At 44.4% G+C, this 26,263-nt stretch overlaps 1 protein-coding gene across 1 annotated transcript in view; it reads right to left on the bottom strand.

Annotated features, from left to right (window-relative positions):
- IGSF3 (immunoglobulin superfamily member 3) overlaps positions 1-26,263 on the bottom strand; it is a gene marked incomplete at its 3' end in the record, with an annotated part of 95,702 nt that overhangs the window by 35,557 nt on the left and 33,882 nt on the right. Inside the window, exon 3 of the mRNA XM_079724596.1 lies at positions 5,490-5,867. Within this exon, the coding sequence (XP_079580722.1) occupies positions 5,490-5,867 (378 nt within the window). The remainder of the gene's footprint in view (positions 1-5,489; positions 5,868-26,263) is intronic.

Raw genomic sequence — 26,263 nt, forward strand, 5'->3', positions numbered from 1 at the left:
CCTAAGAGACCTCTGGGACAACATTAAATGCAACAACGTTCACATTATAGGGGTCCCAGAAGGAGAAGAGAGAGAGAAAGGACCCGAGAAAATATTTGAACAGATTATAGTAGAAAACTCCTCTAACGTGGGAAAGGAAATAGCCACCCAAGTCCAGGAAGCGCAGAGAGTCCCAGGCAGGATAAACCCCAGGAGAAACATGCCGAGACACACAGTAATCAAATTGGCAAAAATTAAAGACAAAGAAAAATTATTGAAAGCAACAAGGGAAAAACAACAAATAACATACAAGGGAACTCCCATAACGTTAACAGCTGATTTCTCAGCAGAAACTCTACAAGCCGGAAGGGAGTGGCATGATATATTTAAAGTGATGAAAGGGAAGAAACTACAACCAAGATTACTCTACCTGGCAAGGATCTCATTCAGATTTAATGGAGAAATCAAAAGCTTTACAGACAAGCAAAAGCTAAGAGAATTCAGCACCACCAAACCAGCTCTACAACAAATTCTACAGGAACTTCTATAAGTGAGAAACACAAGAGAAGAAAAGGACCTACAAAAACAAACCCAAAACAATTAAGGAAATGGTCATGGGAATATACATATCGATAATTACATTAAACGTGATTGGATTAAATGCTGCAACCAAAAGACACAGGCTTGCTGAATGGCAAAAAAAGACCCATATATATGCTGTCTACATGAGACCCACTTCAGACCTAGGGACACATGCAGACTGAAAGTGAGGGGATGGAAAAAGATATTCCATGCAAATGGAAATCAAAAGAAAGGTGGAGTAGCAATACTCATATCAGATAAAATAGACTTTAAAATAAAGAATGTTACAAGATACAAGGAAGGACACTACATAATGATCAAGGGATCAATCCAAGAAGAAGATATAACAATTATAAATATATATGCACCCAACATAGGAGCACCTCAATACATAAGGCAACTGCTAACAGCTATAAAAGAGGAAATCGACAGTAACACAATAATAGTGGAGGACTTTAACACCTCACTTACACCAAAGGGCAGATCATCCAGACAGAAAATTAATAAGGAAAAACAAGCTATAAATGACACAATAGACCAGATAGATTTAATTGATATTTATAGGACATTCCTTCCAAAAACAGCAGATTAAACTTTCTTCTCAAATGCACATGGAACATTCTCCAGGATAGATCACATCTTGGGTCACAAATCAAGCTTCGGTAAATTTAAGAAAATTGAAATCATATCAAGCATCCTTTCTGACCACAGTGCTATGAGATTAGAAATCAATTACAGGGAAAAAAATGTAAAAGACACAAGTACATGGAGACTAAACAATATGTTACTAAATAACCAAGAGATCACTGAAGAAATCAAAGAGGAAATCAAAAAATACCTAGAGACAAATTACAATGAAAACACGACAATCCAAAACCTATGGGATGCAGCAAAAGCAGTACTAAGAGGGAAGTTTATAGTAATACCAAGCCTACCTCAAGAAACAAGAAAAAACTCAAATAAACAATCTAACCTTACACCTAAAGGAACTAGAGAAAGAAAAACAAACAAAACCCAAAGTTAGTAGAAGGAAAGAAATCAGGAAGATCAGAGTAGAAATAAATGAAATAGAAACAAATAAAACAATAGCAAAGATCAATAAAACTAAAAGCTGGTTCTTTGAGAAGAGAAACAAAATTGGTAAACCTTTAGCCAGACTCATCAAGAAAAAGAGGGAGAGGACTAAAATCAATAAAATTAGAAATGAAAAAGGAGAAGTTACAACAGACACTGCAGAAATACAAAGCATACTAAGAGACTACTACAAGCAACACTATGCCAATAAAATGGACAACCTGGAAGAAATGGACAAATTCTTAGAAAGGTATAATCTTCCAAGACAGAATCAGGAAGAAATAGAAAATATGAACAGACCAATCACAAGTACTGAAATTGAAACTGTGATTAAAAATCTTCCAACAAACAAAAGTCCAGGACCACATGGCTTCACAGGTTAACTCTACCAAACATTTAGAGAAGAGCTAACACTCATCCTTCTCAACCTCTTCCAAAAAACTGCAGAGGGAGGAACACTCCCAAACTCATTCTATGAGGCCACCATCACCCCAATACCAAAACCAAACAAAGATACTACAAAAAAAGAAAATTACAGACCAATATCACTGATGAAAACAGATGCAAAAATCGTCAACAAAATACTAGCAAACAGAATCCAACAACACATTAAAAGGATCATACACCATGATCAAGTGGGATTTTTCCCAGGGATGCAAGGATTCTTCAATATATGTAAATCAATCAATGTGATATACCATATTAACAAATTAAAGAATAAAAGCCATATGATCATCTCAATAGATGCAGGAAAACCTTTGACAAAATTCAACACCCATTTATGATAAAAACTCTCCAGAAAGTGGGCATAGAGGGAACCTACCTCAACATAATAAAGGCCACATATCACAAACCCACAGCAAACATCATTCTCAAAGGTGAAAAACTGAAAGCATTTCCTCTAAGATCAGGAACAAGACAAGGATGTCTACTCTCACCACTATTATTCAACATAGTTTTGGAAGTCCTAGCCACAGCAATTAGAGAAGAAAAAGAAATAAAAGGAATACAAATTGGAAAAGAAGAAGTAAAACTGTCACTGTTTGCAGATGACATGATACTATACATAGAGAATCCTAAAGATGCCACCAGAAAACTACTAGAGCTCATCAATGATGAATATGGTAAAGTTGCAGGATACAAAATTAATGCACCAAAATCTCTTGCATTCCTATACACTAACAATGAAAGATCAGAAACAAGCCCATTCACCATTGCAACAAAAAGAATAAAATACCTAGGAATAAACCTACCTAAGGAGGTAAAAGACCTGTACTCAGAAAACTATAAGGCACTGATGAAAGAAATCAAAGATGACACAAACAGATGGAGAGATATACCATGTTCGTGGATTGGAAGAATCAATATTGTGAAAATGACTATACTACCCAAAGCAATCTACAGATTCAATGCAATCCCTATCAAATTACCAATGGCATTTTTTACAGAACTAGAACAAAAAAACCTTAAAATTTGTATGGAGACACAAAAGACCCTTGATAGCCAAAGCATTCCTGAGGGAAAAAAACAGAGCTGGAGGAATCAGACTCCCTGACTTCAGACTATACTACAAAGCTACAGTAATCAAGACAATATGGTACTGGCACAAAAACAGAAATATAGATCAATGGAACAGGATAGAAAGCCGAGAGATAAACCCACACACCTATGTTCAACTAATCTATGACAAAGGGGGCAAGGATATACAATGGAGAAAAGACAGTCTCTTCAATAAGTGGTTCTGGGAAAACTGGACAGCTACATGTAAAAGAATGAAATTAGAACACTTCCTAACAACATACACAAAGATAAATTCAAAATGGATTAGAGACCTAAATGTAAGGTCAGACACAATAAAACTCTCAGAGGAAAACATAGGAGGAACGCTCTTTGACATAAATCACAGCAGGATCTTTTTTGATCCACCTCCTAGAGTAATGGAAATAAAAATAAACAAATGGGACCTAATGAAACTTAGAAGCTTTTGCAAAGCAAAGGAAACTACAAACAAGACAAAAAGACAACCCTCAGAATGGGAGAAAATGTTTGCAAATGAATCATTGGACAAAGGATTAATCCCCAAAATATATAAACAGCTCATGCAGCTCAATATTAAAAAAACAGACAACCCAATCTAAAAATGGGCAGAAGACTTAAATAGACATTCCTCCAAAGAAGACATACAGATGGCCAAGAAGCACATGAAAAGCCGCTCAACATCACTAATATTAGGGAAATGCAAATCCAAACTACAATGAGGTATCACCTCACACCAGTTAGAATGGGCATCATCAGAAAATCTACAAACAGTAAATGCTGGAGAGGGTGTGGAGAAAAGGGAACCCTCTTGCACTGTTGGTGGGAATGTAAATTGATACAGCCACTATGGAGAACAGTATGGAGGTTCCTTAAAGAACTAAAAATAGAATTATCATATGACCCAGCAATCCCACTACTGGGCATATACCCAGAGAAAACCATAATTCAAAAAGACACATGCACCCCAATTTTCATTGCAGCACTATTTACAATAGCCAGGTCATGGAAGCAACCTAAATGCCCATCAACAGATGAATGAATAAAAAAGATGTGGTTGATATATACAATGGAATATTATCCAGCCATAAAAAGAAACAAAACTGGGTCATTTGTAGAGATGTGGATGGATCTAGAGACTGTCATACAGAGTGAAGTAAGTCAGAAAGAGAAAAACGAATTTCGTATATTAACGCATATATGTGGAACCTAGAAAAATGGTACAGATGAACCAGTTTGCAGGGCAGAAATAGAGACACAGATGTAGAGAACAAGCGTGTATGGACACCAAGCGGGGAAAGTGGCGGGAGGCGTGGTGGTGGTGGTGTGATGAATTGGGAGATTAGGATTGACATGTATACACTAATATGTATAAAATAGGTAACTAATAAGAACCTGCTGTATAAAAAATAAATTAAATTAAATTTAAAAAAGACAAAGGCCCATCGTTTCCTAGAGTTTTGGCCTCTCTTCCAGCTGATGTCACCTGCTTAGTGTTCCTCATCAGTTCTTCAGCTTATCAACCACAAATGTCCTTGCCTTATATTTTTATATCCCCTTTCACCAGCTCGAGGGTCAGTTAACCTTCTCTGAAATTCTTAACATCTGCATTAGATCTTCTTTAAGTTTTAGCTTCAGCCTACTATTTACAAGTGAACACACAAACTTGGTTCACTTATGCTACCTGTTGACCTCTAAAATATTTGGGGAGCTTTGGATTCTCCTTTTAAAGTCAAATAAAACTGCGCTATAAAAGAAGTGACTCAGTGTTATGAATTGAATGTTTATGTCCCCCCCCCCCAAATTCCTGTGTTGAAACCTAATCCCCAGTGTGATGGTATCTGGAGATGAGGCTTTGGGGAGGTGATTAGGTCATGAGGGTGAAGCCCTCATGAATGGGATTAGTGCCCCCCACCTTTTTTTTTTCGGCTGCACCACACTGCATGCGGGGTCCTAGTTCCCAGAGCAGGGACTGAACCCGTGCCCACTGCAGTGGAAGCCTAGAGTCTTAACCACTGGACCTCCAGGAAAGTCCCTGGTATTATTGCCCTTATAAATGGACCCCAGACAGCTTTCTCCTTCCCTTTCTGCCATGTAAGGAGACAACAAGAAGTCAGTACTCTGCAACCCTGAAGAGGGCTCTCACCAGTACTAACCATGCTGGCACCCTGATCTGGGACTTCCAGCCTCCAAAACTGGGAAATAAATGCTTGTTGTTTAAGCACCCAGTCCAGTCTATGATAATTTATGATAGCAGCTCACACTGACTCTGACACTCAGGCAGGACAGCAGCCATGTGAACACAGTTATCTCCTTACCCACGAGGTTCATCTTGGCACTGTAACTCCCGAAGTATCGCTCGTCGGTGTTGGGCGTGTGGCATTCATACTCCCCAGCATCCCGGGCCTGGAGATCGGTGATGTGCAATAATGCCGAGTTCCCCTGGACCCTCTCCACGTAGATCTTCCCGCTGCGGACACGCTGGGTATAGATGGCGTAAGGGAAGGAAGAGTCCATGGTGCTGACAATCTGGACCTCGCGCTCAGGGGCAGAGGGCAGGTAAATGGACCACTGGAAATTCTGCTCAGAAGGCCCCTGGTAGCCACTGACGTTGCACCAGATGGTGATGTGGGAGCCCTCTGTGCGGTACAAGGGTCCTTCCTGGATGGCGACTTGCCGCTGTGCTGACACTACCCCTGTGGGGGAGACACACACAACAGGCTCACTTACTTCTCAGACCAAAATGCAAAGCAGGCAGCAATGTTCAAAGGTTTTGTTATTCGTGTGACATGGTAATAATATAAGTAGCTTACTGGCCCTTTCTGAGGCGCTCTTTGATTTATAAATATTAATTAAAACACTGTGGTAAAGCACTGTCTCTAATTTGCATATATGGGATTTGATCATGCAAGGACATGGTTCTGTTACTTATTCAATGGCTGACTCTTGGGAATTTCATTTAGTCCCTCTGTCATTTATGTGGCAGTTTTATATCTATTTATTAATGCCCTTTATAAAGTTTTTTAATAAAATGAGGAGGAAAAGTTGAATCCTTGGCACAAACTCAGAGGAAAACAAATAAAAGCAATTGCCTTGCAATCTGGCTGAAACTAAATAGATGCTCCTTTCTTGATTAGAGGGCTGGTAGGAGGGAGTCCTGGGGCCCTTTCTTTGGTGCTGCACCCTTACTTGCAAGAGGTAGCTACTCCCGTGACACCACGTAGAGCATTCGTTACACCCTCTTCCTTCCATATGCGGAGGCAAAGCTGAGCTCCTGCAGGCCGCTCTTCTGAGTACACATGAACAGGAATGGGAAGGGCTGATGCACATCCCTGACGCCCAGATGCCCACACACCGCCGATGGGGGCAACTGACGGTGCCCCCCGTAACAAGGAAGTCAGGCTGCTCTGGAGACTGAGCTCTGATTCACCACCGGCCGCCCCACCTTCTGGCTGGGATATGCGTCTCCTCCTGGCCTCTGCCTGCCTTCTCTGTGTTCTTAACATGGTCTCCCCTCGCAGACTCAGGGGCGGGAAATATAGTGAGTTTGCGTCCTCATTCCATGCCAGCACAACTGATACTGCCTGAGCCACTGAGAAGGTGGGAGGGGGACACACCCCTGTGGCCTTCCCCTTGACAGCAGTGGGGGCACAGCACTGTGACAGAAAGAGCAGGGGAGGGCTAGTCACAGCTTTGCCAGGAACTGGAGCTGGCTGTGCCATCTTGGACAAGCTGCTTTTCCTCTCTTGTACCTTGATCTCTTCATCCACAAAATGATTTCTAAGAAGGCTCTGGAGTGGACTAGCACGTGTGCCAATGCTGGCTTTGTCACTTATTAGATTAGTTGTGATCTTGGATAAGTTACTTAACCACTCCAAGCTTCAGTTTTCTCATCTGTAAGATGGGGATAATCATGTGTGCCTCATAGAGTTATCAAAAGACTGAATTAGATAACATATATAAAGCCCCTAGCATGGGACCTAGCCCATAATTAGTCCTTAAGAAAGAGCTGCTAGCTAGGGCCTCTCCGGGCTGGAATATTCTGTGGCTCTGGATCCAGAGAGGACAGGATTTTGGCCAGTGATCCCTCAAGGACATGCCAATGGCCTCTTGACGATGACACCATTTGTGGGGTCACCCACCTCCACCCATAGCTGCAGCCCACTCCCACTCCCATGAAAGCTTCTCCCACTCTCCCTCCAAAAGGCAATCACAGCTGCCCCAGCTTAAACTTATCTGAAATAGATCCAGCTGGGGAACAGCCGGGACAGCTCAAATCCTAGCAGGATGCAGCTCTAAGCCCAGCCCAGGGGATGCTTGAGCCTCAAAGCAAGCTGATCTAATCTAAAACAGACGCTACAAGGAAAGGCCTGTGGCTTATAAACTTTTATTCATGCACAATCTTTTCTCCCAAACAAAATCTTACATGGAACCCCACCTTGGCTTAAGCAGCAGAAGCAAGGAAAGTGAAAAGGGGGGTGGGGGAGAGGTGGCAAATCAACAGATGGAAGTGGTACGTGAATTTATGTGATACATTCTGGTTGACAGCATTCACAACTATATTGAAGGTCATGGAGAAGACAGCTCATTAGTTATTTTCAGTATGTTAAAATTTAGTGTGTAACATTTTTACTATGTGTGCTACAACAATTTAAAAATATATATATATGTATATAATGACACTTGAACCAAATGTTTGCAGTACTCCAGAAATGCAGAACTTTGAAAACAATGTAACTACATTCATAACTTTTAGGTCTCCCTGCATTTCAATGTTCTATGACAAAACAGCCACAACCACGCCCCACCCACTGCAAAGAAGGCTGGAAGCAGGTCAGGACCAGCCAGCATCTTTGTTAGGACACTACTTCTCAACCTTAGACCCACACTGGAATCACCTGGAGAGCTTTAAAAAATAACAGGGCCTGGGCCCCACCCCATGTAAGTGGTCTGGTGTGCAGAAGCCTGGGCATTAGGAGTTTTAAAAACTCTAACGCAGAGCAGTGTCGAGAGGTCTTTATCTACAGAGTGCCAGCCAGGTGCCCAAATTAAAGACCAGATCCTGATTTAAGACTCTCAATAGCTTTGAGCTCCTCCCTTTGCTGATTTGGGTCAAGAAAGTTTTATTCTCCTCTAGTGAATGGGCAGAAGAAAGCAGCTGAGGCCCATCAGATACTGGCTATGATGATGCAATACTGAGCTCACCTAGAGTGCATTCTATTTACAGACCTTACAAAAGCACTAGATCGGGGGATCATACACATTATTCCCCTGAAAGGTAAACAGTGTTAAGTGGCCTGAATGAGCCAGGGCATCAGGGTCAAAACAACTTGTCTTGAGTCGGGGAAGCCGGTTATAAACAGTCCTGACAAATAAACAAATAAATAGATACTAGATTGTACTTTAACCATACACAATCAGCTGCACCTGCTTATTAAATATCTTCTGAATTCCCTTCTGACCCCACAAAGGGCCTCTGACCCTTGAAAACAATGCTGCTCTTAGGAAGTGGACCTTAACATAGAAGTAGAAATTAACTTTTTCTTCTCAGCAGTTTAATTCCCATTCTATACTCCACCTTCCCCATTTCCTTCTCCTGGCACTGCCCCTGCTGTCCGGATCTCCTTTTCCTAGATGCTGCTACCTTCAAAAAGACAGAGCCCCGGGCTTCCCTGGTGGCGCAGTGGTTGAGAGTCCACCTGCCAATGCTGGGGACGTGGGTTTGTGCCCCGGTCCGGGAGGATCCCACATGCCGCGGAGCAGCTGAGCCTGTGGGCCATGGCCCCTGGGCCTGTGCGTCCAGAGCCTGTGCTCCGCAACGGGAGAGGCCACAACGGTGAGAGGCCCGCGTATCGCAAAGAAAGAAAAAAAATTTTAAAAGACAGAGCCCCGACCCTGGCCAAGGCATCTCCTGACCCCACTGTCCCTTCCATCTTCCCTCTCAGCCTACAATAGAAGGTTCCTCTGGGCAGGGATCAAAAATAACATTTTTTACTTTAGACATTTCTGTACTCTTTGTTTTGCAATAAGTAAGTATCACTTCTCTAAATTAAAATGATCCAAGTATTATATATAACTGTATAAAAAGGACTAGACGCAAAAGACATAAAAAGAGTGGGAGACAAAAATAGGAACAAAAAAAAGGGCAACAAAAAATAGTAATGAATATGGTAGATATTAATCCAACTACATCAATAATCACTTTGAATGTCAATGGTCTAAATGTACCAATTAAAAGACAGAGATTGTCAGAGTGGATTAAAAACACTACCCAACTATATCTTGTCTACAAGAAACCCACTTTAAACATAAAGACAAAAAGGTTAAAAGTAAATGAATAGAGAAAAATATACCATGTTAACACTAATCAAAAGAGCTGGAGTGGCTATATTAATTTTAGACAGACTTCAAAGTAAGGAAAATTATCAGGAATGAAGAAGGACATTACATAATGATTAAAGGAGTCAATTCTCCAAGAAGACATAACAGGTCTTACTGCATATGCACATAACAACAGAGCATCAAACTACATGAGGCAAAAACTGATAGAACTGCAAGGAAAAAAAGATGAATCCACTAGCATAGTTGATGATGTCAACACCTCTCTCTCAGAAATGGACAGAATCATCAAGCAGTAAATCCATAAGGACATAGTTGAACTCAACAACACCTTCGATGAACTGGATACAACAGACATCTACAGACTATTTCATCCAACAACAGTAGCATACACATTCTTCTCATGCTCACATGGAACATTCACCAACACAGACCACATTCTGGGCCATAAAATACCCCTTAACAAATTTTAGAAAATAGAAATCATATAATATCTGCTGGTAGACCAAAATGGAATTAAACTAGAAATCAATAATAGAAAGATAACTGGAAAATACCAAAATATGTGGAGATTAAACAACACACCTCTAAATAACACACGGGTCACAGAAAAAAGTCTCAAGAGAAATTAAAAAAAAATACTTTTAAACTATCAATAAATGAAAATTAAAATATGACCTAGCAAAAGCTATGATATGCAGGGAAAGCAGTGCTTAGAGGAAAATTTATAGCACTGAATTAGAAAAGAATAAAAATCTTAAGTCAATAATTGAAGTTTCTACCTTAGGAAATTAGGAAAGGAGGAGTAAAGTAAATCCAAAGTAAGCAGAAGAAATAAGAATTAGGGTAGAAATCAATGAAATTAAAAACAGAAAATCAACAGAGAAAGTCAATGAAACCAAAAGTTGGTTTTTTGAAAATATCAATAAAACCAATAAGCCTCTAGCCAAGTTAACAAAGAAAAAAAGAGGGTACAAGTTATTAATATCCAAAATGAAAGAGAGGAAATTATAAGATTCTATGGAAATTAAAAGAATAATAAAGGAATCCTATGAACAACTGTATGATCACAAATTTGATAACCTAGATGAAATGGACCAATTCCTTGAAATATACAATCTGCAAAAACTCACACAAGAAGCAAAGATGATCTGAATAGGTCTATACCTATTAAAGACACTGAATCAATAATTAATAACTGTCCAAAACAGAAAGCACCAGGCCCAGATGGAGTCACTGGTGAATTCTACCAAACATTTAAGGAAGAAATTATACCAATTCTCTACAATCTCTTTCATAGGATGGAAACAGAGGGTATACCCCCTCCTAACTCATTCTATCAGGCCAGCGTTACCCTAATACCAAAATCAACAAAGGTATTATAAGAAAACTACAGACAAATATTTCTCATGAACATAGGTGCAAAAATTCTCAACAAAATATTAGCAAATCGGATCCAAAAAATATAAAAGGAATTATATACCAGAACCAAATGAGATTCATCCCAGGTGCAGTTGTTCAACATTCAAAAATCAATCAATGTATTATATAACATATCACATCAAACTAAAAAAGAAAAACCACATGGTTATATCAACAGATGCAGAAAAAGTATTTGACAAAATTCAACACCAATTCATTAAGAAAACTCACAGTAAACTAGGAACAGGATGGAACTTTCGCAACTTGATAAAGACTACCTACAAAAAACCTATAGCTAACATCACACTTAATGGTGAGAAACTCAAAGCTTTCCCACTAAGATCAGGAACAATGCAAAGATGTCCCTTCTCACCATTCCTTTTCAATAAGGCGAGAAAAAGACTTAAAAGGTATACATATTGGGAAGGAAGACATAAAACTGTCTTTGTTTGCAGGTGACATGATTGTCTATGTAAAAATGAAAAAGTTTTTATTGACAAAAAAACTCCTGAACTAAGAGATTACAGCACGATTGCAGGATACCAGAGGTTAATATACAAAAGTCAACTGCTTTCCTATATACCAATAATGAATAAATAGAATCTAAAAGTAAAAGCACAATACCATTTACATTAGCATCATAAATATAGTCAACTGATCTCTGACACAGGTCAAAGGAAAAACAATGAAGTAAAGATAGTCTCTTCAACAAATGCTGTTCAAACTACTAGACACATAAAAAAAAATGAATCTAGATACAACCTTACACTCTTCACAAAAATTAACTCAAAATAGATCACAGACCTAATTGTAAAATGCAAAACTATAAAACTCCTAAAAGTGGACTTCCCTGGTGGCGCAGTGGTTAAGAACCCGCCTGCCAATTCAGAGGACACGGGTTCAAGCCCTGTTCCGGGAAGATCCCACATGCCGCAGAGCAACTAAGCCCATGTGCCACAACTACTGAGCCTGCGCTCTGGAGCCCGCGAGCCACAACTCGCATGCCATGAACCCGCATGCCTAGAGCCCATGCTCCGCAACAAGAGAAACCACCGCAATCAGAAGCCCATGCACCGCAACGAAGAGTGGCCCCCACTCGCTGCAACTAGAGAAAGCCCGCGTGCAGCAACGAAGACCCAGTGCAGCCATAAATAAATTAATTAATTTAGAACTCCTAAAAGATAACATAGGAGAAAACCCAGATGACCTTGGGTATGGTGATGTCCTTTCAGCCACAATACCAAAGGCATTATCCATGAAAGCAATAAATGATAAGTTGGCCTTCATTAAAATATAAAACATCTGCTCTGCAAAAGCCAATATCAAGAGAATTAGAAGACAAGCCACAGACTGGGAGAAAATATTTGTAAAAGACACATTTGATAATGAACTGTACTGTAAAACATAAAATGGACTCCTAAAACATAAAGAAAAAAAAAACAACCTGATTAAAAGATGGGCCAAAGACCTTAACAGACACCTCACCAAAGAAGATATACAGATGGCAAGTAAGCATATGAAAGGATGCTCCACATCATACATCATCAGGGAAATGCAAATTAAAGCAAAAATGAGATACCACTACACACCTAGTAGAATGACCAAAATTTGGAATGCTGACAACACCAAATGCTGGTGAGGATGCAGAGCAACAGGAATGCTCATTCACTGCTGGTCGACATGTTAGGGGAAGCACTGACTGAAGCTGCCCACCCTGGCCAGGCAAAGACAGTAACAATTTGCATGAGTTATTTTACAACAGGAGATCTGGTAAGGAACACAGAACTAACAAGCCACCAACAACCGGAAGAATTCGGGAAAGGTCAAAAGGAGAGAGAAGACGCCAGTCCACATGTCCTACCAACCTCCCAGAATCCTCCCCGCTGGAATCCATCTTGGCTGAGCGACATGCATGCCACCAGGAAGGACCCTGAGTCAGAATGATTGGCCAGAGACAACCCGGAAACTAATCCCATCACCATAAAACCTGAGACTGTGAGCCACGTGGCAGAGCAGTCCTCCTGGGTTCCCTTACCCTCCTGCCCTCCGCCCGGGCGCCCCTTCCCAATAAAGTCTCCTGCTTTGTCAGCACGTGTGTCTCCTCGGACAATTCATTTCCGAGTGTTAGACGAGAGCCCGCTCTCGGGCCCTGGAAGGGGTCCCCCTTCCTGCAACAGAAATGCAAAATGGTACTGATGCTCTGGAGGACAGTCTTGTGGTATCTTGTAAAAGTAATCATATTCCTACCATACAATTCAGCAATTGCACTCCTTGGTATTTACACAAAGGAACTGAAAACTTCTGTCTACACAAACACCTACACATGGATATTTACAGCAGCGCTCTTCATATCTGCCAAAACTTGGAAGCAAATGAGATGTCCTTCAGTAGGTGAATGGATAAATAAACTATGATACATCCGGACAATGGAATATTATTCAGCAGTAAAAAGAAATGGGCTATCAAGCCATGAAAAGACACGGAGGAACTTGAAAATACATATTATTAAGTGAAAGAAGCCGATCAGAAAATGCTACACACTGTATGATTCCAAGTAAATGACATTCTGAAAAAAGCAAAACTATGGAGACAAATCAGTCTCCATAAAGGTCAGTGGTTGTGGAGGGCAGGGATATGAATAGGGAGAGCACGAAGTATTTTTAGGACAGTGAAAATACTCTGTATGATACTATCAATACAATGATGGATATATGTCATTCATTATACATTTGTCCAAACCCACAGAATATATAACACCAAGAGTGAACCCTGAGGTAAACTATGGACTTTGGGTGATTATGATGTTTTAATACAGTGCTCGCTTCAGCAGCACATATACTAACTCTAAATGACAGGATTAGAACTTCCAGGTCAATGTGCTGGGAGTGTGGCACACCTGGAGAGGGCCTGGAAGCTACTCCCCCATACCTTGCCCTATGCACTGAATACAGCTGACCTGTGTGACCAAAAGGAAATGCAGAAATGATGGAGTGTGACTTCCAAAGCTAGGTCATAAAAAGACACTGGGGTTTTCGCCGTGCTCTCTGGGATCACATACCCTGAGGAAAGCCAAATGCCATGTCATGAGGACATCAAAGCAGCCCTGTGACCAGGTCCACGTGAAGCCTAGTGCCAACAACCAGCATATAACTAAGCCTCCTTGGAGCTACTTCCTCCAGCCCTGGCCAAGCCTTCAGACGACTGCAGCCCCAAATGACATCTTGACTGCAGCCCGCTGGGAGCCCCAGAGTCAGAGCTTCATGGTTAAGATGCTCCTGAATTCCTGATCCACAGAAACTGTGAGAGATAATAAATGTTAACTGTTGTTTTTTTGGTTTGGTTTTGGGTTTTTTTGTTTTGTTTTGCTTTAAGAATTATACTCACAATTGCAGTAACTACTGGTTTAGCAGAACACAGTTTCTCCAATCAAGATTTTTATTTTAGGACAATTTTTATTTTAAGAGCAGTTTTACGTTTGCAATAAAATTGAGAAGAATTTACTGTTCTTTTAGTCTTAAGTGTTGGAGTAATTTGTTTTGTACCAATATGTGTCTAATATAGACACCTGTGGGTCCTAAGATTGAATGAAAAATTACATTACATGCACTTGTGTGTGTTCTTCTAGAAAAAGAGTCCATGAACTTCAAAAGATAAAGATATTCAAGACCCAGAAAAAAAGATTAAGAATCATTGCTTTAGACAATAAATGGTCAGTGGGAAAGGCTACATCCTTTTAGATTAGTTTTGGCAGTCTCTAATCCATAAACACATGATATCACTTAACTAGTTTTTCAAGCTATTGCTTGTCCAAGTTTGCTCCCACTTTTTCCTTCATGATGGGTCCTAGACAACCTGGCTAGAGGCACTGTGATTCAGGAGTTAGTGAGCAGGGAGGTGTGGCTGCGCCTGTGAAAGCCAGCTTCCCATGCATTTTTGGAACATGCCTGGGCTCAGGGACACACATCTCTAAGCACGGAATCCAATTTCTGAGTTCAAGATGCATAAGTGAGCATGTCAAAGTGTCAGAAGGATCTAGCTCACCATTCCACATCTCCTGCTCCAGTTGTGACCTCTATAATCCTCAGAGCTCAAACAGCACACAGTTGTTACAAATTCTGCATGTGCCTCGGCCACACTAGTATATTTTTTAATCTGTAAAATGGGAATAATGTAAATGCACTGTATATCAATCTCAGAGGTAATCCTAGAGATCAAATAATACTGTGAAAGTCACCAAATGAAAATTTTAAAATTTCATCTTGTTTCTACCAACATGAGATACTAATCCAAAAACAGGAAAAATCTTTGTTAAGTACAAAAGCATTAAAGAGAAGATTAACGTTTGAATTTCAGTTAAAAATGCAAAACTGCACACACAGTAAATTTATGTTAAAAAAAAATACTGTACCTAGAAAAATAACCAAACAAAACATTAATGGGGCTTCCCTGGTGGCGCAGTGGTTGAGAGTCCACCTGCCGATGCAGGGGACACGGGTTCGTGCCCCAGTCTGGGAAGATCCCACATGCCGTGGAGTGGCTGGGCCCGTGAGCCGCGGCCGCTGAGCCTGCACGTCTGGAGCCTGCGCTCTGCAACGGGAGAGGCCACGACAGTGAGAGGCCCGCGTCCCGCAAAAAAAAAAAAAAATGCCAAACAGACCAGCCATGGGATGGAAACCAGGCCACCTAACGGCCTCACAGAACGGAAATGCTCCCGAGAGAGCAGTCAGGAAGGCCACTCCAGTGACAAGGCTGGGGATTCTCACGTTTTAGCCTTCAGCCAAGGGAGGACAAGAAGGGGCATGAGCTAAAACGAATCCTCACTTGATCCCTTTCTGGGTCAGGGGACAGACAGACACAGAGCTTGGTCCTTACCATCAAGAGCCAGCAGTTGCTGGGCCCCAATCAGGGACAGTAAGTTATGTGTATTAACATGTCAACGAAGCCAGGCTGGAGACGCCCACACTATGGAAAAATACCTTAACAAGGAAGGCCCCGTGAGGTCAATGTCACTGCCTTCCAGGGGCAGCCTGACCAAGGTCCACACACACAGGGGAGCCACAGAGCCAGGACAGCTCATGGCTCAGATTCCCCAGACCACAAGCACAAAGACCTGCACCCAGGTCTTTACTTCCATCAAAAACATCCCTTGAAATAGCCATCAACACTCACGTGATATGTGCAGTGGCACAACACAGCAGCAGACCTGAAGGATGGAGCTAATTCTGGAAGCTTCTCCCTCTCTGACCTCTCACAGCACAGGCAGTAGCTGGAGACCCTGGCTGGTCACTTAACCTCTCTGTGACTCAGCATCCTTATCTGTAAAGTAATATAATCTTCACAGTATTGTTGAAGGATTAAATGAGCTTAAAACCCTTAGGACCTGGCCCACCATAAGTGCTCAATATGCATTAAGCCAGCAACTGTAGTTGTAGCAGTAGTTGTAAGTGATATTAGCTCTAGCTGTGGAATTAATCTCTCCCACACACCAACCATGGCAGTTTGTATTTTCCGAACATGGCAGTAACAATATCTCCTGTCCCACATGCTCTTCTGCATTGTGACCAAGAGATGGAGTTTATACCCCTCCCTTTGAATCTGGGCAGGTTTGTGACATGGTGTGACTTTCAAGGCTCAGCCATAAAATGCAATGCGGCTTCCACTCTGCAACTTGATGCCACCATGGAAGAAGTCCTGAGGCTGCCATGTTGTGAGGGAGTCCAAGACATGGAGAGGGTGCTCCAGTCCACAGCCCCAGTAGAGCTTGCAATCAGTAGCCAGCCAAGGGCAGGAACCAGCCTCATTGAGCTGTGAGCCGCCTCCCAGCCTTGGGATCCTCTAAGCTGAGGCCCCCAACATCGTAGAGCAGAGAGAAGCCACCCCTGCCAGTGCCTGCCCAAATTGCCAACCCACAGATTCTGTGAGCCTAATAAAATGGTTATTTTAAATCACTGAGTTGTGAAACAATTTGTTACACAACAAATGTAACTAGAACATGTGTTATACTTTCAGCCAACATTTTTTGAATACCTATTGTATGAAGGGGACCAGCACAGAAACCATGAAGGAGAGATGAATAAGACGTAGGGTTTTTTTTGTGTTTTTTTGGTTGTTTGTTTGTTTTTGTGGTACGCGGGCCTCTCACTGTTGTGGCCTCTCCCATTGCAGAGCACAGGCTCTGGACGCGCAGGCTCAGCGGCCATGGCTCACGGGCCCAGCCGCTCCGCGGCACGTGGGATCTTCCCGGACCGGGGCACGAACCCGTGTCCCCTGCATCGGCAGGCAGACTCTCAACCACTGCGCCACCAGGGAAGCCCAATAAGACGTAGTTTTATCCTAAGTTGACAATCCCCAAAGAAATACTCATAACTAATTAATACTATACAACAGGATGTGATAGCAGTGAGGTGCAAAGTGCAAGGTTAAGACCTCTCAAAAGGAGAAAGTAAGGACAAATAGGCTTCACAGAGGTAGTAACATCTGAACTGGGTCTTGAAGGAAGCAAGGTGAGGTACATGCCACGTGAAAACATTGTACTATGTCCCAGGATTAGCAAGAAGTTTGCCAAGGTCTCTTTTGTCACGTGACTGGAGGGCACATCAGTGCCAGGTGGGAAAGGGCACTGAAAGGCATGCAAATAAAATCAAACTCCTCCTCTGGGACCAGGGCAGCTGAGAAGAGGCAAGCAGGAGACAGATCAGATTTGTGTTTCTGAATCATCACTCGAGTGGCAGGTGGAGGACAGAGTAGAGGGCAAGACTGGAAGCAGGGAGACCAAATTAACAGTCCGGTGAGACAAGATGAGGGCCTGACCTGGTTTTAAGTTCAAGGACAAAAATATCACTCATTTAATCCTTCATTCTTTTTTTAGTTTAAATCTCCAGTGGTACCTAAAAGAGGTGTTCTAGAGACAATGATGAATAAATGTTAAATTATTGATGCTACTTCTAAGGTGTGAATACCAGCTCCAGAACCAGCAAAGAGGGCTGCAAACAAATGAATCACTTCGTCCCAAACTGGCTTTGATCTCCATGATGTCCGCTGAGTCACTAGGTGCCTCACCATCCCAGGACGTTTAGCTACCAAGACCCTGGGCTGGGTCCCTGCTTCTGAGCTGTTGTCTAATTCACTCATTACTAGATGTTGAAGCTGCCACCTTAGAGGACTGCTAAACTATGACTTCAAAAGTTTTTTAAACATTCTAATACTTACTTGATTTAGACAAAAATTTTAAAAATTTTTAGTTAAAATATTACAAGCTTTTAATCTCTTCTGACTACTAGCTCTAATCCTGCTTCCCCCTCCTTTCCCCAGAGATTGGTACAGGTAAGACTTAGGGATAGATCACTCCTGACTTAAAAAAGGAAAAAAAAATATATATACAGTAAATATATATATATATATATATATATATATATATATATATATATATATAAAGCCATTGAAAATATACACAATTGATCAGCATTTTTTTTTTTTTTTTTTTTTTTTTGCTGTACGCAGGCCTCTCACTGCTGTGGCCTCTCCCGTTGCGGAGCACAGGCTCCGGACGTGCAGGCTCAGTGGCCATGGCTCACGGGCCCAGCCGCTCTGCGGCATGTGGGATCTTCCCGGACCAGGGCACGAACCTGTGTCCCCTGCATCGGCAGGTGGACTCTCAACCACTGTGCCACCAGTGAAGCCCGATCAGCATTTTTTTAACGTAAACATCATCCTTTCATACAGAAATGTTCCTTAGTTTTCCTCCTCAACATTTTTGAGATTGAATATAATTCTGGGTCTTTCCTTTTATACAGCTGTATAGTATTCCATAACAGGACTACACCACATTTTATTTATTCCCATATTGGTGGATATTTAGGTTTACTTTTTTCTTTTTTTGGGAGGGTGGGGGCTATAACAAACAAGCCCTTCTTTTTTCACATGCCTTCAATTTCTTGTTCTTTTCTCACCTGAATTTATGAAATCCTCCAGCTCTCCTGTCCTTCACTATTTAAACCATAGGGAAGACCTGGGCACTTCCAGGGTGTCCATGGCTCTTTTCATCCCATGACGTGCTTGGCACGAGGACCAACCCAAAGACCACACCTCCCTGCTCTTCCACCTCAGCCCCTCCTCTCCTATCACTCACCTCTTGCCACTACTCTCCACTCCTTTCCCTGAAAAGGCAGGGATAACACTCCAGAGTCCTACCCACCCCATAATATTCCTCACCCGTATTCCCCCTCACCCCCAACCTAGGAATGTCATGGAAGCAACATCTGGAAGGACAGGCAGCCAAGGGGGAGTCCTGCAGCCCTGCCAACCATGCCCATGGCTATGAGATAGACCCTTCTCTCAGCTCCACCAGGACTCAAGGCAGCAAATCTAATGGAAGATGATCATAATTGAATATAAGTACCAGTATTTGCCTTCTGTTTTCCAGAGGGGAAAAAAATTAAAAGATAGAGTCACATTACTTGCCTGTAAATGCTCTCGCTGTAGTTACCCTAGATCTACTGACCACTGTTTCCTTCCATCCGGTCTCAAAGATAACACAAGTGGGCTGAGTGTCAGGCTGAGTCTCTTTAGTAAGAAGGTGGCCTCATGGCACAGCAGTCCCTGCCAAGTCCAGGGGCCTAGGAACCACAAGCTTACAGTGACTTCTAGTAAAAGGACCATCACTCAGAACCAGCAAATGCCTTGGTCCTTCTCACAAGCATACATTTCAGGACTGTTGACACTGCTGCTCATTTAGGCTGCATTTCTGGACCTAGGATGTCTCGGTTGCTCCAGATTCTGAGCCAGATCAAGAGGTGCCTGCTGGGCTTTACAACAGTCTCTTTACTGTCTGCCCACCCTCCCGGCACACGAGGCAGAACAACTCCTCCGTGGCTGCCCTCACACTCAGCCGTCCTGTTCTTCCTCCTGGAAGCTGGCCAGTCCCGTCAGGAAGAGGACCACTGAGCCCAGGTCCTTCCTGAACAATCTCAAAGGGCTTCTTTGGGCAGCATAAGGATGCCGGCTCGCCGGGGCAGCAGAAGGAAGCAGAAGACCTTCCGGGGCTTCCCCAGTGACATCAGGAACAAGACTTGACGTGAAGGGGTCCTTGACACACGCCCCCCGCTTCTGCCTCTCAGCACCCAAGCCTCGGAGACACAGAGCTAGAAGGTGGAGGCTGCCTTGCTGCCAAGGGGCGCCCAGGTCTGAACGGGTAGTCTGCAGGGGGCCTCAGAGCAGTTTCCCACTCCAGGTGCAGCCCTTCCAGCTCCGACCCAGTAAGCCTCCTTGTGAAAAACACAAATGCTCTTCTGAACTCCATCCAAGGCCCCTGCCCAGAGCCTTCTCCTCTGGTTCCCCGGCCATGCTGTGACTCTCAGGGCTGGAGTCACTAGACAATGACCAACTGTGTCCCTCTCTGTGCGGCTCTGGGCAGAGCTCAGCGCTGGGCTTATGAGAGACTTCAGTAAACATTATTGATGGATGGGTGAATGAGTTTGATGACTCCAGCAGGGCACTGGCTCCAAGTGCTCACTTCCCTGAGGTGAGGAAAAGCCCTGAACACTCGCATTTGGTTCCAGAGGTTCCCGGCCAGCTTCCTGTGGGAAAGGACAGGTGGCTCTGGGAGCTGGGGGCTGGCTGCACAGGGACAGTAAGGGCAGCAGCTGGGCGGGCAGCAGAGATGACCATTCTCCTAGACCACAACCATCTCCAACACATGTGGGCTGTCCTGTTGGATGGTGACCAGATAATCCCAGGAAGCTGAGCCCATTCAACTAGCTCAAGTGTGTGCTGGGGAGGAGGGTGCAGAAGGGGGTACAACTCAGAGTGGAGGTTCAGAGCAACCCGAGAGTACGACCACAGCACAGCTAAGCCTTGGAAGGCCCAGAACTGGAAAACCTGCATGACCTAGGCCCCCTCCCCACAGACAGCTCCACTCCACTCTTCAGGGATGTGCTTGCTGCCCTTGGCCTCAGTCTCTGGGCTCCAAAATCGCAGCCTACACGTGCCTACTGTTGCCGCTGCACTCACCTGCAGCTCCCCGCTCCGTCTCTTGGTGCAAATTACCCAGACAGCAAGCTCAATGGTTGAGCAACTCTTAACCAGCCCTCCCAAGCTGTGGACTTGGGGGCCAATTAGGATGCACACTTCACCCCACCCAGGTCCAGCCAGACTAGACCAGCTGGGCATCTGTACTCCATGACCTGGCATACAACCACTTAGGGCAGCAGGGACCACCCGAGGAGGGGGCCACTTTGCTTTGAGTGTGGGCGGCCAGTAATAAACTACCAATGTCTACACTCAACTAAAACTTAAGAGTCAAGTGCACTGACACGGCTCCTGGGGATTTTCCCAGGCACGTGTTACTCAGAATAGCAATCTGTGGCCCTTCGTCCTCTCTCAGCTTTGACTTTCCTTGTTGGTGGTTCAGCCTCTTGCTCTTTGCCCTCCTCTGTGGGCAGCTCTGGGGTTGTATCTTTTTTTCCCAATTCAATTAGAGGAACATGCTTCAAGCATGACTGTGAACAGGTGATAGGCAGTGGGCCCTGCCTGTTCTTACTGGGGGTCACAGGCACGGAAGACAGAACCATGGTGGCAGAGATTAACTCTGCAGCAGCCCCGAGCAGAGAACTGAGGAGAAGGAGTCTGGACACAGTACTGGAATGTGGACGGCTGTGCTGGCAGAGAGTACAGGAACCTTCCAGAGGGAGGTAGAAGAACGAGCAACACACCCCTGGGGCATCCCCAGAGCAAGGAGAGTTCCGCCGGGAGACTCGGTTACATAAATTACAGCACTTCCCCGTGCGGTGAAATACTATGCAGCCATTACAAATCACAGAGAAAAACATTGATGAACACCAACACTGCTGAAAGCGCATTACTAAGTTAAAGGAGGAAAAGGCTCTAAAAGGGTTTGAACGTGTTTTTTGTTTTTTGTTTTTTTAAAGGAATTTTGCCTTTTCCTTTTTTAAAATTTTATTTATTTATTTATTTATTTATTTATTTATGGCTGTGTTGGCTTTTCATTTCTGTGCGAGGGCTTTCTCTAGTTGTGGCAAGTGGGAGCCACTCCTCATCGTGGTGCGCGGGCCTCTCCCTGTCGCGGCCTCTCTTGTTGCGGAGCACAGGCTCCAGATGCGCAGGCTCAGTAATTGTGGCTCACGGGGCTAGCTGCTCCGCGGCATGTGGGATCTTCCCAGACCAGGGCTCGAACCCGTGCCCCCTGCATTGGCAGTCATATTCTCAACCACTGCGCCACCAGGGAAGCCTTGAACGTGTTTTTGTGAAGAACCCCCCCACACATACCCACACCCACACACATGGGTGGGGAAAGTTCTGAGCGAACACACGAGAGAATGCTAAAAGGCAGTAAGGTAACAAGTGACTGTTTTCTTTGCACTTAGTGTTTTCCAACCATTGTGCACTCTGCGTGGATTACTCCTGCAACGAGGACAAATGGTCCCAAGTCATTTCTCAGACCACCTTCCTCCTCACTGCCCCCCAGGAAGGAGTCAAGAGGGGTGAACACTCTGGTGCAGATGAGTCAGAGGTTGCGTAAGTGGCGGAGGGGGGTGATGTGAAATAGGGAAGGGGCTGAGAGAGGAACTGATGCCAAAACGAGCTGGGGCCAGGCTGGCCGAGTGGCCCAGCAAGTGTGTGACGTGTCACGTGTTTAATCAGTTGCCTTCTATTTGAGCTACCTACTGCTCAAGGACCTGGTTGAACAGGTTTCACCTCATCTCCATTCTTTCAAAGCTGTTTAGTCACTTCCCTAAAACTCCTTTTTTTCCAAGTTATTAAACTTTCAATTCCAGGTTGATCTCTCTACCACATCTCCCCTGCTTCTTCCAACTGGATGCCTCTGCACGGCATTAACAGATACCATGAGCCCTGATGAAAATCATCCTTCCAGGATACAACAAAGAAGGCACCTGAGTGACAGATGGTTGGAGAAATCCTGAGAAAGCAGAAGTCCAGGCATTAACAGGCAGGCTGCCACTGATTTACACAGGGCCCAGGACACGACAGCCCACACAGGGCCGTTTCTCAATCCCTACTGACAGCCAAGCGGGCACACCGTCCAAGGCCCTGGAGAAACTTGGACAAACAGGATTTGGGTTCTGAACGTTTGCTGAGGCCTCCACAAAGTGAGGAGGGTTCACACGCCTTTGCCCCCTGGTGGCAAACCCAGCCCTCCTGCTTTAAGGCACTCCCAGGCACACACCCCACCCTGAAATAGGGGCAAGATGAGAAGCCCTTTCTGAGAGGAGACAGAAGCACAAGGTAGTGATGAGACTCATCACCCCGAAATTGAGACTTCCTCCCCAGCTGTCAGCTGAAGTGGGCAATAAGGACCGAGTCCCTGCTCGGCTCCAGACACTCGCCAAATCTGCACCACACTAGCCTTTTCCCAGGTGTCTTCTCAGTTTAACTTCACAGCCATCTCGTAAGAAGAGTGTACTGTCCCCATTTCACAGATGAGATGAGCAAACTGAGGCTCAGAGAAATTCAGTGTCCTAGTAGATGCAGAGCCAGCACCACAACCCACAATCTCTGACTCTGAGCTCCTTTCTCATCCATCCTACAAATACTGGTGGTGCTCTTCTTTGCCAGACGTTGTGCAGACCCAAATCCCCACAGTCTAGGAGGGGGAGATAGATGTGTAAATGGAGGCTGCAACGTGCCTGTGGCGCGGTCAAGGACGCTTGGAGGACATGGGGCAAGGGTCCCCTCTAACCGGGGGAAGTCAGGAAAAGGCTTCAGAGAAGGAGCTTCCTTGAGCCAGGTTTTAATTGAGAGGAGTGGGCATGCGTGCTAGGTGACGGCAGGAGGACATATCGCAGGATCTCAGCACAGAGCAACCTGAGTGTGCGCAGAGCTACAGGAGAGAGCCAGAGGGGCCAGAGTGCTGTAGCGGTTTGCCATTGACAGGTGAGGGGAAAACGGAGGGGTAAAGGACGACCAGGAGGAAGCAGCAGAAGGGGGCAGATCAGGGTGTGGCTTGGACGCCACGTGAAAGAAGCTTCGGCCCATGGACCACAGGCAATGGGGAGCCACTGAGGGGTGTAAATAAGGGAAAATCTACCTATCTATCTATGTATCTATCTACCTATCTTCTGAATCAGGTCTCGGGAAGATAGTTCTGGCAGGAATGTTGGGAAGGGGGCCCCAGCAGAAGGCTCCGGCAGTGATCCAGATGAGAGCTGCCGAGGCCCCAACTACAGCAGAGCACAGGGGGTGGAGGGGGTGTGGTCTGGCAGGAGAGATGCTAAGGAAATGACATCAGGAGTCAAGAGCGCACGGGGGTGTCTAGGGAGCTGTCAAGAACCCCCAAATCTTAGGCAACTGGGGTCGGGGAGGGGGGCGTGCAGAATGGAAACAGAAGAGGGGTAGGCTTAGGGGGAAGTGGATGATGTCATCATTGGACTGAGGATTGATTCCCTGGGCCCATCCAGCTCTCTAGACCACCGCATCACGTGCAGCCAGAACTCATCTCCTCCAGCTAGCCCTTGGCAGGACAGAGGGAGCAGAGAACAGTCACACAACTGATGGATAGCAAGCATTCAGACAAGAGCGGCCTCATAGGCCACAATAAACCATCGATCCATTTGAGAAAGTTGCCAGAAGACGGTTCATTTCCAAGCTGCTCCCAAATACTTGGCATTCAGTCCTCCAAGTCTCCATCAGTTGCAGATCCCACAGCTCCCAAATGGGTATTGTCACCACAAAGGTCAAGACACAGCAGAAGTCAACAAGGGCAGAGCCCATCCCTGGAAAGCAATCAAGGACTCCAGACTCACGCGACCTAACCGAGGAAGGCTTGATTGAGGAAAGAGAGGAAAGACAACCAAGACGTTCAAAACAGAAAATGATCCCAGTGATGAGGGCTCTGATGATATAGCTGTGGTTATCGCTTGGCTAGAGCTGCACCTTGAAAATACCAGACAACGATGACTATCCCCAAAGGTCTCCAGCCCACCTAGTGCTGAGAACTGGAATTATCAGTTGCCTTTTGTGTTGGCCAGATGAGATGTGGAGCCGGTGTGGGGCTGGGCAGGGGCTGTCAGCATCTCTCAGCACAGCAGACTGTCATCACATGGTGACACATCCTCCAGGATTGAAACAGCATCTCCAAAACCACTTTCAAGACCACTGTGGAATAACTAACCACATGCTGAGTGAGGAACTCGGAGGTGGGAAGGAGAGCAAACCCGGAAGGCAACGAATGGGCACGTGGATGCTGAAGGATTAGTTTTTAATCCTGCCCTGCAATCCTTTTTCAGCCATATATTTCTGTCTCTCCAAAGTTAGGAAAGACTTTTAAAAAAATCCATGCTCCAAGGGGGGGAAAGAGAGATTGTACTCATTAACTCAGAGCTGCCCTTGTCCGACAGGATTAACTCACCAGACCTGCAGTGCCAAGAGAACAGGCCCCAGGGCATGGTGGGGGGCACTTTTGGGGGGCAAAGGAGCTGCTGTTTAAATGCTTTTTACAGAACCTCCAGCCAAATCCAGAAAAATAAAGGGCTGCAGTGAGGAACAGGTGAGGCAACAGATAGAAAGGGGCTTTGAAAAAGTTCTAACTCCCCATGGGTAGGGACTGTGACATTAGCGTGTTTACAGAGTATTTGATTCACTTGCCAAGGCAAAATTCCAGAAGTATGAGGCCCTGGGACTGGAGTGGAGCATTTCTTCACTGCAGCTATCCCTGACAGCTCATTGTAAAGTAATGAATTTTGTGGACACGCAGAGAGAAAAAATAGACTCGAATGCTACGGATCAATGCTGTGCACTGCAGACACAGCCTCAGGTTTCTAGGAGCTGCATTAGGGTCTTGGGCAGAGCTCAGCTGCAATCTGTTCCCCTGAAAGCCAGCTAAGGAGAAGTCAGCCCCAGGCCTGGACACAGCACCAAACATCCCCACACTCGAATCATCTAGAATATCCCGGGTTCAAGCATTCCTGTCCAGAGCTGGGCCAGGTACTTCCACCGCCGGCTCCAGGGAACTGGGAGGTCTCAGCAGGTCACCATCCATCCCAGGAAGTTTAGCAGAGTTAGTCTGGGGTTTTTTGTTTCTTTTTTTTGGCGGGGGGGAGGGGCTTTAGACAATATTTTAGTTTCCTGTCTAGTGCTGAATTCCCTATATGCAAAAAAAAAAAAAAAAAAAAAAAAAAACCTTTTTAAAAAAACATTTTAAACCCAAACAAAAAAACACAAAAGGGAAAACACCTAGACAAGCCTTAAAGTCCCTTTTCAGATTGTGTGATTTTGTGATACCAAAATTCAGAGCCCCAGGACTCCCCTAATTATATATATTTTCCTCTTTCAGGAAATTTTACATGTAAATGATAGA

The sequence above is a fragment of the Hyperoodon ampullatus genome, assembly GCF_949752795.1.
Source record: "Hyperoodon ampullatus genome assembly, chromosome: 2".
Lineage (NCBI taxonomy): Eukaryota > Metazoa > Chordata > Mammalia > Artiodactyla > Ziphiidae > Hyperoodon > Hyperoodon ampullatus.